Source organism: Mixophyes fleayi, chromosome 1 (genome assembly GCF_038048845.1).
Source record: "Mixophyes fleayi isolate aMixFle1 chromosome 1, aMixFle1.hap1, whole genome shotgun sequence".
Classification (NCBI taxonomy): Eukaryota; Metazoa; Chordata; class Amphibia; order Anura; family Limnodynastidae; genus Mixophyes; species Mixophyes fleayi.
Genome location: NC_134402.1, coordinates 57,989,059 through 58,007,674, shown reverse-complemented (window position 1 = coordinate 58,007,674; position 18,616 = coordinate 57,989,059). Strand labels below are relative to the sequence as shown.

General features: G+C 36.8%; 2 protein-coding genes across 2 annotated transcripts in view; both read right to left on the bottom strand.

Moving 5' to 3' along the window:
* Positions 1–13,615: 13,615 nt before the first annotated feature.
* On the bottom strand, positions 13,616–16,518 carry RHOH (ras homolog family member H). Its single transcript, XM_075194884.1, has one exon. It carries the CDS (start codon positions 16,516–16,518, stop codon positions 15,946–15,948), a length of 573 nt encoding a protein of 190 aa, XP_075050985.1. The 3' UTR covers positions 13,616–15,945.
* A 120-nt stretch (positions 16,519–16,638) lies between these two features.
* N4BP2 (NEDD4 binding protein 2) overlaps positions 16,639–18,616 on the bottom strand; it is an 87,269-nt gene continuing 85,291 nt past the window's right edge. The window contains exon 17 of the mRNA XM_075194810.1: positions 16,639–16,718. Coding sequence (XP_075050911.1) covers positions 16,643–16,718 — 76 coding nt within the window. The 3' untranslated portion in view covers positions 16,639–16,642. The remainder of the gene's footprint in view (positions 16,719–18,616) is intronic.

The following is an 18,616-nucleotide window of genomic DNA, read 5'->3' as shown; positions in this document are numbered from 1 at the left end:
ATGGGAAGAGACACATACATAGAGAGGACAAGGTTCAGGGCAGGCAGCAATGTTTGCAGTCAAAATACAAGCTGAGGTCAGATTCGCTGTCAAGTGTGGATGGCTAAGAAACAAGTCAAATCAGATGATAAAAAAGAGCAACAATCAACAGCACAAGCAGCGTGAAAGTAACTATTTCTCAGTCAAAGGAATGTGCACTGGGTACACTTTTATATCCAGACCATAACATGTGGAAGCAAATAAGAGGCGGTAGGTGGTGTGTGTGTGTGTGTGTGTGTGTGTGTGTGTGTGTGTGTGTGTGTGTGTGTGTGTATGTGAGTATATGCCAATAGAAGATCAGCACTGAAAACAAGAGGATTGGGACCACAATGGGCCAAAAAGTTAATATGAGCATAATTGGCACAAGACATGGTAACCTTCTGTTAAGAAGACAGGCACATGTATGAACACACTATACAGAACCATACAGAATAGTGGTTCCCAATGTTTTTGGTGTTGTGACCAACCAACTGATACAGATGCCACATGTTTCATTTTTCACGACATGCCAATGTTATAATAGTAATATTATAAAACTAAAATAAGTAAATATGAGGATAATTTACTTGAACTGTTAAATACAGCTAATTAGTTTAATGTACAAATAAAATATAGTTCATAATAACCACTACTAGATATCGCCAAGATATCTTCAACTTGTTTTCCAGTTACCTATAAATTCTTGAAACATATTCAGCCTAATATCAGGACCTGATGTGACCTATGACCTAATTTAGATTTGTGTGGGGCCAGAATATGGATTGCCCTTCATGAGCAAGTGAGTGTGATTACAATCTGACTTACTGATCTACTGGTCTGGTCAGGTTATTCATAATTTTTTGCCATTGACTAAACAGACTTTAGCGAAACGCGCATCGGTGTTCTCACTGTCTGCACCTAATCCTTATGCTATTTAGGCAGCTTCTATACCACGGACTACATTGCTCCTATAAACCCACAGTTAGTTTGGAGCCAATACTTGTAGATAGCAAGTCACACCCCATATATCTGGCCATTACTGTAGCCTTATTGACAATTCTTTATATTGTAAAGAGGTAGTTTAAGGGATCAACACTTTCCCTGGGTGCATTTGCTACATAAGAGAGGGCATATCATAGGCTGTATTCTGAATGCAGTATGTAATTAGACCTATGGATATAAGCTCCTGGACAAGGTGTCAATAGCCAATAGCTCTCTCTACCTATACTTATTTGATTATCTATTTTTTATTTGGGTTTATTATAAGCTCTCATTATTTTGGTATTAATAGAGCATAAGTCCTTCAGACTATATACGAGATTTGTCTGGTGCAGACAGCAGTTTTATTATCACTTTTTGCTTATGCACTTATACTTTGTTTTATATTTCGCTAATTGTATAACAGATTTTAATATAATTAATAAAAGTTAAATTTTAAACTCAAAATGCTCCCTTCAATTCCCCCCCGAAGTACCGCCGTGTTAACCGTATTACCGTTATTACGGTAATATTAACCCAACTTTCTGCTCTCAGCTCAGGGAGCTGCGAGCAAAAAGCCAGCGTTAAAACTACCATAATAACGGTAATTACGCGCACTATTACCGTAATAACGGTAATAGTGCGCAGGCCGCATTACTTTTAACAGTAACGTGGCCAATTGAATACCCCCCCCCCTTTGATTTAACATATCAGGGGGTAAATGTATCAAGCTGAGAGTTTTTTGGCGGGTTTCAAAAACCAATCAGATTCTAGCTATCATTTATTTAGGACATTCTACAAAATGATAGCTAGAATCTGATTGGTTGCTATAGGCAACATCTCCACTTTTCAAACCCACCAGAAGACTCTCAGCTTGATGCATTTACCCCCTAGAGCTGATGGTGCACCTTAGTCAGCAAACTTCTTTTTTTCTTTCTTTTAATTCCTTATACGTTTAACGTTGCACCCTAGACAAAAATATAAAATAATGATTAAAAATACAAAAAATAAATAATAAAAAAGAAATTACCTTTTGAAATTAAGAACTATTGGGAATTCAACACTTTGCAATTAGTGTGACAGTATTTATGCTTTCCTTCTACAGGCTATTGATACAACAGGCAATATCTTGCATATTATTAGCAGAACTAACTCACAAACAAAATGTAATCCTTCTATTTAGTTGTGAAATTACTATATACCTTCAATGATATCATATTTGCATATTACACAGGTTGTGTAAAGGTATTTGTACTGTAATAAAGACAGAGAATGGGATGTGGGACATTAAAGAAACCATAAAATATATCAAATGGTTTAAGAAGGTTGAGGAAGGAAACATACTTCAGAGCAGAGATAGGGTCAGGCTGTAACACTGGATGTTGACAGGGTGAGGAGTGTGAGAATGTATTATTTGAAAGAGAAGGTGGCAGGTAAGTGCCATCTGCAGTCACTTGAAGTGGTTCGTATCCCTTATCATTGTCTAGATCTGTAAGTGAACTGACACCATGATTTTACACAGTCTAATCGCAGAATTTTGCCTGCTACACTGTCTTCATTCTGAACAAAATCTGTTTTAATAGGTATATGATGTACAGCCTGCGTTAGATATAGCACAAGTGTTTGTACAACAAACTGACATTTTATTAATCATGAGATGGGTGAATTGATGAAGTACATTGACATTAGTTTGCACATCAGTATTGATTTACCAACGTTTTGGAGAATAATTAACATCCACTGTATACATAGAGGTATACATAGAGGTATAGGCCAATCTCAGTGAATGCACCTTAAAGAAACCAATTATCAAGCACCAATAAATGGCAAAAAATGAGCTTACAGCTCAACTGTGGGACACTCATTATGGTTGTACTGAGAAACCATCAGTGGATGCTGTCTGTGACTTTATTATTAGTCCTAATACTAATGAGATTATTAGTAGCCAAGACTACTGTATACTCCTGTTCATACTACATATGTTGTGTAAACAATACTGCAGCATAGTCTGACGGATCTATCTTTTACCTTTACACATTTTACACTATAACACACTGACTGACAGAATACATCATTTATTTCTGCACTTGTCATTAGTGCCATCACTGGTAGTCCATAGCAGTATCAACCAGTGTATTGTTTACGACTCACCGACTGGTGCAAAACACATTTGTATTTGTTATTTGTCATTAGTAGCATGAACTATATAGGTGTACAAATGCAAATAAACATTGTGATATCAACTGGGGTATTTGTTTAAACACACTGACTGGTACAAAACACAAACTGACCTCTGAAACTTTATCATCCCTTTATCACCCTATTTATCAAATCATAACACAGAACACAGGGAGAAGCCTGCTATACTGTGTGAATGAAAGGAGGGGGTCTCTTATACTGTGTGAATGAAAGGAGGGGGTCTCTTATACTGTGCGAATAAAAGGCGGGTATGCGGCTATAATGTGTGAAGGAAAGGAGCGGATGGGCTGCTATAAAGTGTGAAGGTAAGGAGGGGGGCTGCTATAATGTGTGAGAAAATGGGGGGTGTATGTTGCTATAATGTGTGAGGGAATAGGAGGTCCTTACTATAATGTGTGATATGAGGGAAGGGAGGGGTCTGCCTTAATAATACCTGGGTGGGAGGTAGGCTATTAATTTAATGATGGAGTTTAGGTGGGGGCTAATTATTTAATAGGTGCTATTTTAATTGTGGGGTGATCGTGCGGCAATTTAATTTATTGGTGTGGCTATTTAATTTAATAGTGGGGCCTATTAAATTAAGATGGGCTGACGGGACCTTTAATTTAAAGCTGGGATGGTTTGAGGCTATTCATTGAATGTGGGGCTGAGTTTGGGGAAGAGGGCTATTTATTAAATGTGAACATTAATTATTTAATGCTGGGTATGGTTGTGGTAAATGGTTATATTAAATGTAAATGCTATTAATTTATTGCTGGGGCTGTTTGGAGGGAAAGAAATAGGTCTTTTTATTAAATGGGAATAACATTACTTTAATGTTGAGGTTGGTTGAAGGGAAATAGGTCTATACATTAAATGTGTATACTATTAATTTAATGTCAGGGCTGGTTGAAGGGAAATAGATTATTTATCAAGTGTGAGTACTATTATTTTAATGTTGGGGCTGGAGGGAGCCCTAATTATTAAATGTGGGTGCTGTTTATTTAATGCCAGGGATGTTTGGAGTTTTCTAAATTTCATGTACCCATTTTTTTTTTTTCAAATAGGGCCCCCAACATTCCAGGATCCAGACAAACAGCAACTGAGCTAAAGACACCAGTAGCCACAGGTGTTGAATGTGACAAGAACAGGTAGAAGAGAGCAGGACGGTCTGCCAATTGTCCTGAATCTGGTGGGGCAGTCCCAAATTTGATTAACTGTCTCACTTAGTCAAGATTTGGTCCTACTAAAAGGACAGTTGGGAGGAATGTCCCACTTCACACTGTACTGTTTGTGAAGGCAGAGCTGCATGTACCTAACAGTAGTGCACACAGTATTGTCTGTGTATTTGTTTTAAATGATAACCCACCTGTCTAAAGTTCCCCGGGACCCCCAGAGCCCTATTCCAGTTCTGGTGATACTTTAGAGGTGCCTGCATTGATTCCATTGCCTGCCTTCTACCTTGCACCGGTCCCATTCTCAGATCACTTTGTTGAACATATCAGCCCCATTGCACTGACAATATCATTAATCCTGCCTCCTTTGCACTTATTATATCACCAGCAAACGCTTGGAATAGCTCTCCCCTTCACTTATGCCATTGTCTGCCAACCCTCCCTGCACTGTTATTAATTCAAACCACCACCAATCACTGGGAACATTTAGGGCTAATACACAATTGTTACAAAAGAAGTGTTTTCTTGCAGATGCTTGAAGCATTTCACAATTTGTAATGATCGCACTGGATAGCCATTTATTATAAGGATTATTTTAATGCATTTTTTTTAAAAAACATACAATGCACATATTTATATATTATACAGAGTGAGAGATTTGACTGGTAGTTTGTATTTCATAACGTCAGGGAAAGATGCAACAGTGCTGCTCTGGCAAACTGATCAAATACGATTGTGTCAACATGTTTCGTTATACTTAAACTTATCAAACAAATTCAGATATGTTTCTATGAAGGGAATTTTGGAAGGATGTGTTAGTAGATAACTAAACAAGTTGGAGTACATAGGCATAAACCGGTCGCAGATAATGCAAAAGGATTCATGTAATTTTATAACACAGGACTGGCAGCTTTTGCCCTGCATTGCTTTAGAGATGACCCACTGTGTCTTAAGTCATCATCTAGGGTTTTAAATTCCACCTACTTTTGTGTTGGCCCCACCTACAGTTGTTTTGGTCCCACCCACATAAGGCCATTTCAACTATACTCAATGAGGATGAAAATTTACTACTAAACGGTAAAACAAAATCTGTTACAGGCAAAAAGGGGCAAATGTGCTCAGACAAGCCCATATTGTTAATATAAGTATATTGTAAAATAAAAGAAGAAATGCCAATGTCAGTTATAATGAAGAAAAGAAAAGTGCAGATAATGTATCCTCATCCAACTTATTAACAATCTAACAAACTTTAAGTAGGTGACAAGCACAAAGCACTCTGGAGCACCTCCTCCGCTTAATGCACATGTAACATAAGAAATAAGGTGTAACAAGAGCGGAATCAATTTGGGGTGAGGATAGTTTACACTGTGCATAGTCAAGTATAATGAACACTTCCTCATTTTCAGCAGATTATTAATAAATGTAGCTTGTGTTTTAGATGTTATCATGAACACATTTTAGCTGCATGCAACTAGACATTCATTGTCTGTGCAGGAATAGTGCAGAAACGTCAATAGGTGTAATTACCAGTGTAGTGCAGTGCATAAGCTGGTTTGTCTGTTTTGATACCACGGGCTACACTTATTATACACCGTTGAGCAATTAGATGATGTATTTTGCAGAAGAGCACATTTTTGGAGGATCCAAGCATTCCCTCTTATTTAACTTCAAAATGCACTAGAATACATCTGTGGAATATTCTATCACCTTACAAATAAAATAATAATACTGTACATACACATGAGGTATTAATGTAGCCCATTTTACACCAATGGGTGCGGTATGTGTGCTCCAACATACATCTACCCATGCATTATACACATAGAAATGATTAATAAAATATGGAAGTACAGTAACTCAGCACATAATGGGGTAACCCGTTGCTGGGATTTAAACTGTACTCATGTCTGAGAGTGGTTTAGTAACATCTTATAATATCTTGCCTGGCAAACTATAATGTAATGTATGTAAGGTTCATATGTACTGTATATGGTCTCTGAGTTATCTCTGTAAAGTTAATGATTTTGTCCCCTATGTATGCCTGTGTCTCTGATAAATGAGAAGAAGGATAAATGGATGGTTTGTCTACATTTGTAATAAATTAAGGTGGGTTTAATAACAGAATTGTGGGGATTTAGTGACTAACACGGATGGATTTGTATGCTATTGTATGTGGAGGTCAATAGATGTTTGATACTAGGGTGGTGTAGAACCCGGTCAAACAAGGGAATCTCATGAGAAGTTCCCACAGATTCGTAGTTGGGACGCGTTACCGTCACAGCTGGGACTTCCTTTATGTGTTGTAGTGGTACATAGTAAATGTTTAATAAGGTTGAGTAAGAAGATGCCTTCTTAGAACATCTGAGATGTCATAGGATCTGTATGTATTTTCAACTGATGAAAATAGCAGATGATCTGGAAATTACATTAAGTAAATAATTAGATTTGGTTATTAGTAAAAGTTATTAGAAATAAAACACATTCCCTACTACATCCTCATTCAAACTGGGCCTAAGTACATCAGTCCATATGCAATCTGCAGGAATATAAATCCAGTGGCGTACAATCTATGATTATGACCTTCCGTTCAAATCCACTTGGTGTTTCACAACCAGCGTTGAAGGATCGGTTCCAAAATGAAGATGATTCCTTCCACAATTGAGCTAGAGGGTCACCAGCAATACATCGTCAATCAATGAATCCACAGATCCAGGAGAAGCATGCAGTATCTGGTACACTGGAAGGGCTTCAGTTCTTTGAGGACTGTTCATGGATTAAGTCGACTGATGCTCACATATCTTCTCTGCTTGCCATGAAGGTTACATCCAGCATTCGTTCCTAGAGGAAGGGGGTTAAGGCCAATGTAAGAACATCAGGTACAGACGACAGGTGGCAGTATGCTGTCAACACTTGAACTGCACATTCTTTTTCACTTACTGCAATCAGCACTGCTAAAAGTCAAGCCAATAAGGACTAATAATCCTCACCTGCTTGCAGCCTTTATAAAGCCCTCTGCTTCCCAATCTGATCAAAGTTGAAATTTTGTTTCTCTGCTGGTGCTTCAAATAGTATTGTTTTGTTTGCCTGTTTATGATCAGCACAGTGACAATTACATTTGGGATAATTGGTGTAACAATATGTAAGTCAAGGAGATACGTTAGAACAGAACACTTTTATGGCATACAGTAGGTTATACATATGGGGAAGAAAAGATGGCCATGGCATCAGCATACCACAGACACCAGCACTGCCTACATTGCAGAATATATATAAAAAAAAGCATCCTCTGTTGTTTTATTATGGTGGATACTTCCATTTTTAAGAACTCCCCTCTCAATATCAGTATCCATTTTTTGACCACCATGTGTAATTTTGAGCAAGTCTTTTCATTTTCCTGATTCCTGAGTGAGTGTGGTGAAGTTCTTTCATTATCTATTCTCGACCCTGTGTTTCAATGACTACTTGGGTATGTATAGTATGTCATTTTGTACACTAAAGTCCCTTCCTAATTTATAACGTGATTTAATTTGTTGTTCATCAGGTAGTATGCATAGCAAAATTCTTGAACCATTGAGAGCATTGAATTTTTACCCGTCCATGTTTGTATTTGAAATGTTGTCATTGGGGATGCACCAAGACAGTCCGTGAGTCAGACTCTTTCATCATTGTGCAACTATATGGAGTTCTCTGGCATAGATAGATGGCTTACAGCATCTACATTTGACAACTTTTGTCCAGATGGGTATACAATGGTGAATTCATATACTGTCAAAGTTATAGCCTACTTCTGTATGCTAGGGGACGCCATTGGTAATACTGTTTTTAGCACATTAAGGGGCGTATTCAATTGTTTGCCGTGACCGCCAAAAAACGAGCGCGTTAAAACTATTACTGTTTATACGGTAATTACTCGCTCAATTTCAGCTCGCAGCTCCCTGAGCAGCGAGCTGAAATTGAGCGAGTAAATTACCGTATGAACGGTAATTACGCGCAATATTACCGTATAAACGGTAATAGTTTTCGAGCGCTCGTTTTTCAGCGGTCACGGCAAACAATTGAATACCCCCCTAAATGTGTGTGTGTGTGTATGTATATATATATATATATATATATATATATATATATATATATGATATAAGAGGTTTATGATCATTGTATATGAAATTTCGTCCAAAGTCATATTTATTAATTTATTGGTGTCCAAAAATGTACAATTTTGGAATTGGTGAGAGTTGTCTTTTGTGCTATACTGCAGTGCCAATATATACTCCTTTCTTCAGCAAAGTATCCAAAGACATCAGTGTCAACTAATTTGCTAGGAACTCATAATTTAATAAGCAGAAGTCAGCTTTTAGTTCAGTTATGTTTTGACTGGTAGAACTTCTGCATTACCTTAACTTTATTTTTAATTGGATGTAACCCTGGTGCATCTGCTTTATAACCAAGGTAGATCACTAATTGAGTCATATAAGTAACTTATTGACTAGCTTCCAATAGCCACATTTTTTTAGATGTTATTGTTCATTTGTAATTACAATATCATTCAGGTACACAGTTCCATGTGGAATTCCTTGAATTAATCCTTCCATAGTCCCTTAAAAAAAGCTGGAGCGAAAGATACACAAAAAAGTTATATATTGAGTGGTTCTTTTTGTTGACAGTTACATATATTTTTGACTATTTTCTAGGACCATCTGTTGATGCGCATGACTCATATCTAACTTTGTGAATAGTTTCCCTCCTTTTAAGATGGCAAACAGATCTTTAATACTTTGTATTAGGTACTGTTCTAGTCTGGAAACTCTAATTATGGTAGTTTATAATCACTACATATACTTATAGAACCATCTGTTTTCAGTACGGTTATGACAGGAACAGTCTTTTCTGAGAGTTTTGTGTGTTCTATAATACCCATGTTCTGACGTCCTTGTCACTCTTTTTCTATCTTGTTTATTTCACTCTTTTCTTTTCATAGCATCTTGAAATAACAAGGAGTGACATTTAAATCTACATAAATCCTTACTATAGAACAGTTTAAAGTATATATTTCCTCTTTGAACAATTCTTTATTTAGGTGCAATATTAATTTTTGGATCAGGCTCTCTGGTGTACTTCTCTTTTCCATGCTCTTTTAGCCACCCTCTCCCCAGTAAATGTGGGCCTGAGCTTTCTATCACTACAGTGTCAGTTTCTGGTGACCAACCTTGACTGTTTTAGCTCCTTGTATTTTAACTGCTTCACCTCTATACGTTTTAAATGTTAACCTGTACTTTAGCATGTCTTCCACTGTGATACTATGTATAATAAGCAATGTTTCATCCGTTCCTTCCTTCCTCCAGCTCACTGGTTACCTCAGGAACTATGTGGAACCCCTACAGAAGGATACTTTATGCTTTATTCTTATGATATTTAGTATTTTTACATTTTTATTACAACAATGGGAATTTTATGTCGTTATATCGCGCTGGGCCCTGTTTTCCTCTACAACAATAACAATCCTGACTCTTTTCTTAAATCTCCTATTTATGTTTGGAGAATTGTAGCTTTCCCATTGTTTATAACTTATTGACCTGTAACTTGCAAGTCTATTACATGTTTATCTGTAGTTTCCAAAGCCGAGACTCATTCTGTGTTCTGTCCTCATTGAGCCATATACGAATTGTGCCGTGATCATTTGTATGTCACTCCATAAATGCAATCTTCAGAGAGCTTCCTTAGTTCTGCTACATATCCCACCACTGTCTCAGTAGGTCTCCCTGAACTAGAGTTAAAACTGAATCTTTGTACTATTTCATTTGGATCTTTAACAAAAATGTGCATTTTCCATAACTTATAGCTTTTGTTGGGCTCATCTCAGAACTTCACAGTACTTCTCCCAGGTATGATGCTGAGGTAGAAATGGTTACATTCCTTTTTTTATTTCAGTTAGTTAAGTCCAACTCTTAGCCAACATAATAACATGTAAGCAATGAAGTTACTGTGACACAGGCACCCATAGGTGATGGATACACAAACAACTTCATCAAAAACTGCTTGAGACCATTTGTATAGCTGCACCTTCATTTAAATATTTAGAAAATACTCTACTGTGTTTAAAAATTATTGTATGTCCCAAGAAACACCCAAAAAGGTATCCAGCAGGCAACTGTTGTTAAGAATCAATTTGTTATAGGACTTCTGTTTTAATTATTATTATTGTTATTAATAATAATTATTATTATTATTATTATTATTAACCTTTATTTATAAGGCGCCACAATATTTACGCAGCGCCGTACAGAGTACAAACATTTGGGCATACAGGGTAAGACAGTACAGAACTATAAATGAGTAAAACCAGGACTGGCTAGTACAGTGAAGTTGGAGGAGAAGAAGTGGTATAGAGACAGGAGGGAAGAGGACCCTGCACGTAAGACCTTACATACTAAAGGGAGTGCAAACAGCCTGCAGGCACAAGGGAGTCAGTGGAGGGGAATACAGTTATTTATAAAGTATTTGTGTGTGGTTGCAGACCCTGGTATGTTTTGCACTATGTAACCAGTATTCTCATTCTATGGGGATTTCCAATTCCTCCTACACTTAATAATTGTTGGTCTTTCATAACTTTCTGTTCATAACAGTAACGTATACTGCACTGGATGAATTTTCCTAAGAAATATAGTCACTGCACTTTGGGCAAAAAGTGCAGATTACTTACAGGACAATATGCAGGATTATCATGGGCAGGAGTCATTTACTTGTTAAATGCATATAGTGTACATAAAATAAAAACTCAGCCATATATATTGTGCAGTACAGTGGGACAGTGGTTAGCGTTGCTGTCTTCATTCTGACCAGGGCACTGTCTGTGTTTAGTTTGTATTTTCTTCCGGTGATGTATGGATTGCCTCTAGGGTTGTGTGTGTGTGTGTGTGTGTGTGTGTGTGTGTGTGTGTGTGAATATAGACTGTAAGTTCCCCTGTGACAGGGACTGTAATGTGCTACATAATATAAATTGCAAAAACACCTGGTTTACCATATCAACCTTGTCCCTTTTATTTTTAAAATTATTATTACTTTTTTTTGTTCATTCTTCAATTTCCCAAGCAGTATGTTTAACCAAACTGGGATTTTCAGGAAGCCTTCTATACCCTGTGTTAATAACCTGTGATTTATAAAGCCCAACATTAGATTACTGCCTTTGTGAATGTGTTTGACACACGGTAATTGGTGACTGACAGTTAGTGGAGAGACACAATGCCATTTGGCAATGTAGTTTCATACAGTCGCTGGTTATATCTCTGACAACCGCAGGCCCGACTTCCTTCCCTAGATTAGCAAAAACGTTCAGTGTCACTACAGGAACTGTGATCTGCTCATGGTAACACAGACGGACTTACTGCATTGGACAGTAATTCTGTACCAGACTACTACGTGTGTAATATGAGTGGTACGTTGGTACCTGGCGTGAGGGTCTGCATTTAGGTGAACCACAGCAACTAATCAGCAATTAGCTTCTATCTGTCTATTTAGACAATGACAAGTCGCTATAGTTTAGTGCAAATTTTGCACCAAGATGCAATATTAGTAATGAACCCTCTTTGAAAGTAAAGCACAGTATTACTATTATTATTATAATGATGATGTTGGTGCTCATTATCAATATTATTGTTGTTATGTTATTATTATATTGTGGTTTCTTGGTAAATGTATACATTACAGGTATAAATTCCTTATAAATTTCCATGGGATTTTCAGAGACATTACACAGATATTAGGATCAGATTACATCATTAATTGACTCACAACACTCAGTCAAGGCATTGATGCATACAATATGTGTATGCTGCCAAACCTGTGGGATTAAATCTGTGCTTGTGATCTCCGAACCACAAAAGTGTAAAAACACAGTGCAAATGCAATTTTGTGATATGCATACATTATATATGTATAATATATATATATATATATATATATATATATATATATATATATATAAGGTGATGATGATCACCTCTAATGTGTCAGAAATTTACTCTCATTCCTATTTTTTAAGTTGGATGCCACCTGTACCTTCTAGTTGCAGATAAGAGCATTTCTATGCACACTTTAACCAATGTAATAACGAGTTTTGAGCACACAAAAGTGATGTAATAAAGACATTCTCAATAACCCCTCGATCAAAATCAGGACACAAATAAGGCAAAACTAAGCCGTATTAGGGGAAATCCTAAACATCTAAGTTAATGAGAGGGATGGTCCTGGAATTGAAGTAGGTTATAGTTTGATGTGACATTATCCATGTGATTATTGTAGATGGGGCTTCTAAATTCCGATGATCAGCATCTGTGAGAGATAACTCACAAACTGCTACACAAGAGAGATAAGGGAGAGGGCAGTAGAATTTCCAGTAATTAACAATTGTGCTGTGTCCTTTTGCAGATGTATTGTGTATTGTAACCGTTCTCTTGTTCTATTTCCTAGATGTCATTTTCAGCATCTTTAGTTCTTCTGTGTGTATGGGGAAATTGCATAGTGCCATTTTTCTTGTTCGTTGGATGCAATTGTCACATTAACTGGCTAAAGCACATCCCAAGATGCATTCTGGACCAAAACTCAGAATTATTTCCAAAATATCATTTAAGATTCCCATATATGGTAATGATTTTGGTTGGTCAAATCTATCAGTTCCACATTGTACTGTATCATTATATCAGATCAAAATCTGATTGTGTTTGATCTGGTAGGATGGAAAACTGTTCTGAACAGTAACTTTAACTGCTGCATGTATGGGTTCAATGTTTGGCACTGCAGGTAGGTCGGCTCTGCATGGTCACCTTACTGCTCAGCACAGTGTCTGAACTATCAGAGAAGTGTCATTTTTTCCCCTTATGTCTATGGTGAAATTGCTCACTGATTTGGTTGTTTTTGTGGTTGTGCTGCTCTGCCACATCTCTGCCTGTGTCTGATTTTAGAAATTGCAACCAATCAATTATGTTTTGGTTAGATATTAACATTGTTTTATAGTTAAGGAGGCTATCACATGGGGAATTTGCTATATTCATAGCTATATTGTCATGAGATTGTCATTAAACCTCTACAGCTCAGATGGGACTTCAAAATAAGATCATTGAGCCATATAAAGATTGCCAGACCAATTGACATAGAAAAACATGGGCAGAATTCACGACAAAGGTGCATTTTGGACATTTTTATTTACATCTAGCAGATGTATGTTAACAATGTTATAATGCTGTCATCTGTTAAGAACTGGATCTAGCCAGGCCCACACCAAACTAGCTTATACCTGGACATGCAAGAGAAAAAACTCCTAATTAACCATGCATATAAATGTCTTCAGGAACTGCATTGGATGACAGCCATCATACAAATGCTTACTCTATTGCTCTTGTTTTCTTTATCATTCAACACCAGTATACCGGCACATAGGTGGTTTATCACTAGATATGCTCAGGCTCGGTTCCTCGGGAACCGAACACACTCGAACTTAGGGTTTGTCTATTACCATTCAAGCAGCTGTTCTTCTTTAGCAAACCTTATAGGACCAGTAAACTCCAAAACTGATATTTTCATAACTGTGAAGGTAAAATACGTTGTTGAGTATTAACCTGAAGTTTTACTGTTAAAATGTAAAGTTTTACCTTCCCTCTCCAATGCAGACATTTGGAGCTATTTGACTTGCTATTACATCACTGGTATTACTCCTGTGTACGAATTTACCAATCCAGATAGTGCATTTTCTGTAAACAAGTCTGTTATAGAAGCATCCTCTTCCAAACATGCAACTTGCTGAAAAGGAGTGAAAGTTTACATGGTGGACATATTTAATTATAAAAACTCCATTTATTTCATGTCTACTTTTTAGCCCTTAATACACAGATTTTAATATATATTCATAACAAATACTTGGTTTACTTGCTCAATAATAAAAAGAGAGTGAAATGTGCAGTAATACAAAGTACAAGATTTATTTTGGGCACACATTTTATATAATAGGATAATAACATGGTTTATTTTTTAAATGAATGATCAGAGAAACCAAGTTCTTTGTGATACATTGCGTCTGAGAATACGATTTAGAAATTTTAAGAATGGCATTATGAAAACGTGGAGATTAAATCATTTAAACTGTAACATAGGATGTAAAAATTGACTTTTTGCCTCACCGTGGTCTTGGCCAAACTCCCATGCAAAAATGTTCTTAAAGAAATGGGAACTGTATGCCATATCTATGAGACATTTAAATTACTATAATGAGTGTAATATATTGAATACACAATTTATCTTACGTAACACTTGTCACACAAAGGTATTTTCCCCACTGCAAAAAAACGGGATCTCTGTCCATTTTGGAATGTAGTGGTCCAAACTGAATGAGATCCGGGCTTTCAGTGCGCATGGTGATCGTCTAAATCTCTTACGGGATTTCCTGGGACTTGTAGTGAGATCGGAAGACAGCACTTATAGGCCAAAAGCTGCCATCTTCCAGCCGTATATACAAATCAGATTATCATTTAATTTTGTGGCCAGTTGCCTGATATCGCTGAGTGGTCAGATTTAGAATTACAAAACCAGATGTTTGTTCTACTTTTCCTTCATGCATTTGAATCATTTTAATCAAGACAAGAGGTTCCTAGCTGTGCTGTTACAATGCCTCCCCCTCCCCCTGCAAAGAATAACAACACTAACAATTCAATAAATGATTAATGGGGACATTTACAGAAAGCTCTTCACCAATTAGTTTGCTGACATGTGACAAATAGCCAATCAATGATGTTGGAGCTTACAGGTCTCATGTAAAAGTTTCACAATTCACATATTTGTGTAAACGTTATTATCAAAATAGTTTACTAAAAATTGCCTAATTTACCCACAATGTTTTAACAGCAATAATTTAACTTTTAAAATGTATCTTGTTTTCAAAACCCAGCGGTCACATGTTTACATGCACAGAATAATTTGAACTGGCTTCTGCAATATATTTTTGCCATAACTGCACACACATATTAGGTAAGTTACGTTATCACGTGTGTGAATGTCGCAGTCGATCTGAAGTTGGTGACATCCGACTGTCTTGATTATGACCTGCATTAGTGACTGTGCGCTAAGCAGGTCTATTCAATTCAGTAAATCGAGCATTTTCAGCTGAGCTAATAATGTGTTGTCAATGGACATTCATGCACGTCTTCCCGATACGCTGAGCAGGATGCTCTCTTCCTTTAAACGTCATTACATAGAAAGGTCCATGAAATTGATATATCCAATTTATTATTTTTTCCCCCAATGGACCTCAATAAATAAATATGTTTCATAGGTTTTATACAATGCAACGTTCATTAATGTTTCCAGCTTTGATTTTAGTCCAGTCTCTATTTTCTGTTACTTTTTGCTCCCTAAAGTATTTTTGCTTCAGAAGCAGTAAGGTGATACCACTGCAGCTAGCCAGAAATAAAAATAGATCTGAGCTTGGTCAATCTGTAGGGTGAAGGAGTTATAGTAATTCTACGTTAGTAAAAAGGATGCGTTCCATACTACTATGTCTACAGTATTCTTGGCTTTCACTGCAGAGGAAATATATCCTGCCAGAACAAGCAGTTCAAATAATTTTGCACTCATTTACAAAGAAACGCTTCCGTCTGGCCCTTTTCTTGGCCTGGTTGACAGCAGTCCTCACAGCACATTCAAACACTTGGGCGACTCCTCGGTTGCTAAGAGCTGAACACTCCAAGTATCCTTTAGCTCGAACATCCTGGGCCAGCTGCTTACCGTCAGCGGAGCTGATGCACGGTACGCGCAAGTGACTCACCTCTCTCTGATCAGTCTGTGTGGCCACAACTAGCACTGGGATATGTGGCAGATGGGATTTGACCTCAGCAATCCATTTGTTCCTCACATTCAGAAACGAGCTGTGGTTGGCCACCGAGAAGCACAGTAGGACAATGTCTGCGTGCTGAAATGAAATGGGACGGATACTTTTGAAGGCATCATCGCCAGCTGTGTCCCAAAGTCCAAGGCTGATCTGGACCCCATCCATGAAAACATCTACCCCTGTATTCTCATAGACAGTCGGTCTGTAGGTGTCTGGAAAGCTCTCGGATGTGAAGCGAACGAGAAGTGAAGTCTTGCCGACAGCAGCATCACCCACCAACACACATTTGATGGCGTTCATCTTCACAAAGTCTAGAGTCTACAGATGACGCCCGCTACTGAGACCGCGGCTTCAACATACGAAGTCCCATGAAGTCTTTCAATCCCAGGATGTGAGGAATAGGTGACCAATCACACTAGGTGTTTTATAATAAAGCATCAGGGTTCGGCGTGAAGGCTGCTTCTCTCGCGCTTTCCCAGTGATGTTTCAGGATCAAAGTTCTGAGGGAAACAACAACAATTCTATTAATGTCATAGGATATTAAATTATTTCAAGATAATATTTCATCTGAAATATTATTGGCTCACCGCAAAGTAACTTTTCTACTAGCTAATAAATTAGTAACCACATATGGCTGTTTCCTTTCTTTTTGACTACATCATTGGCATGTTATATTTAATGTTGAAGAAATTACAAAGCAAATGAACATTCATAGTATAGATGATACATCATTTATTAAAGTATATGTGCCTTTAAATTCTTAAAAAACATAAGGCTATTAATTCTGAATTGGATCTGAATGGTTTTCTTTTTTATATAAATAGCAATAAGCAATGTATCCCTGTAAAGTACACATTCAAAGGAAACATTCTATGCCGCAAAGTAGGAACTGGTAGGAAAGTGACAAATATTTAAATATTGAAAATATTTATCAGAAGGCATGACAGTCCATTAAAGCAACAAAAAAACATATAAAATACAGTTTGGTTACTGTATAAGATGTTCTGCAAATTATATCCACATATATCTGTCAGTAGGTAGTTGCTACAGGTCAAAGTTTTGAAGAGAGGTAAGTACACTAAAGCTAGTCACATGGGTTAAACATGTCAGTGGTCAAGTTGGTGGCTGAGTTGTATAGATCTGGCTAGGGCCAAGCTGCTCGATCCCATGGTAGACTGTTAATGCAGTCGGCAGATGATCATAGAAACAGACTAAAACCAAGTGGATTTACGAACGGGCCCAATAATTCTTCAATAGTGTTCGATACTTTTCAGCTTGTTTTGGGGCAACACAATGGTGATATTGAGCCAATATGCCAATATTATCCCATTGTGGTTAGCATACTATTAGTGTAAAGCACACACACTTCAGAAAAGGAACTATGAGGTCATAGGTGGTATATGTTTAAAGATGAAACGTGTTCAGTCCATTATTTTCAATCTATTTAAAAAAGTATATCAAAACAATACTATGGACTACAGACAATCTGGTTGATATTATATATTACCTGGACAATCAATATACATTTATGTATATGACCTAAAAAGTGAATTACACCATTTTAAACGCTTCAACAAAACTCTAGCGCTAGCAACTAAACCAACTTTTACAAAATCCTAGAAATGACCTAGAATTGCCATCAGTCTAGGAGTGCGTAGCATAAAAGGTTTAATGGGGTTGTTACAGATAAATAAATGCACAGCACATGTGAGTATTAATATAATAAACATATTTCACACTCACAAGGGATCAATAAAGGTTTGGAGCTCTCGAGAACTGTACATTTATCAATTCCAACCTCCCATTATTGCATGCTCTGTGACACACGCTGTTACCAATTCCACCTTTTGGCGTGAAAGATCACTTATAATTAATTAACAGATCTAAAACATTAGTGCATTCATTTTTATCTGATAAGATATCTTGATATGCTATCCTACATATTGGCTACTCTTTGGGAAACCACACATTGTGTCTATTGCCAAATAGTAATAAAGTATTAAAAAATGATTTAATGAAAATAGTTTATACTGATAAAAAATAATATAATAATAATCTTAAAACACTACATAAACCATAACAATTTAAACAAAACAAAAAACACTATCTAAAGCAAGCAGGCATGTATTTAAAATGTATGTAAATTTAATATGGCCAAAATGTGAAAAAAAATAAAAAATGATAACATTATTCAGCCATGTTTCGATAATGCCGAGAATATTTAATTTTCAGTGTTGCAGATAATATTTAAATAGTGTTTGTATGATTTGCAGAAAACCTGATCACATATGGCTAAATAAGTAGCCTCAGACCGTATTACAGTTATAATCCAGTATTTGTATAGGCTAAATCATATTTCAGGGTGCTGCACAAAAGCACAAATTATAATATAAAACAA

Coding starts and splice junctions, on each gene's coding strand:
- RHOH (XM_075194884.1), bottom strand. CDS start 16,518: ATGAACGCCATCAAATGTGTGTTGGTGGGTGATGCTGCTGTCGGCAAG.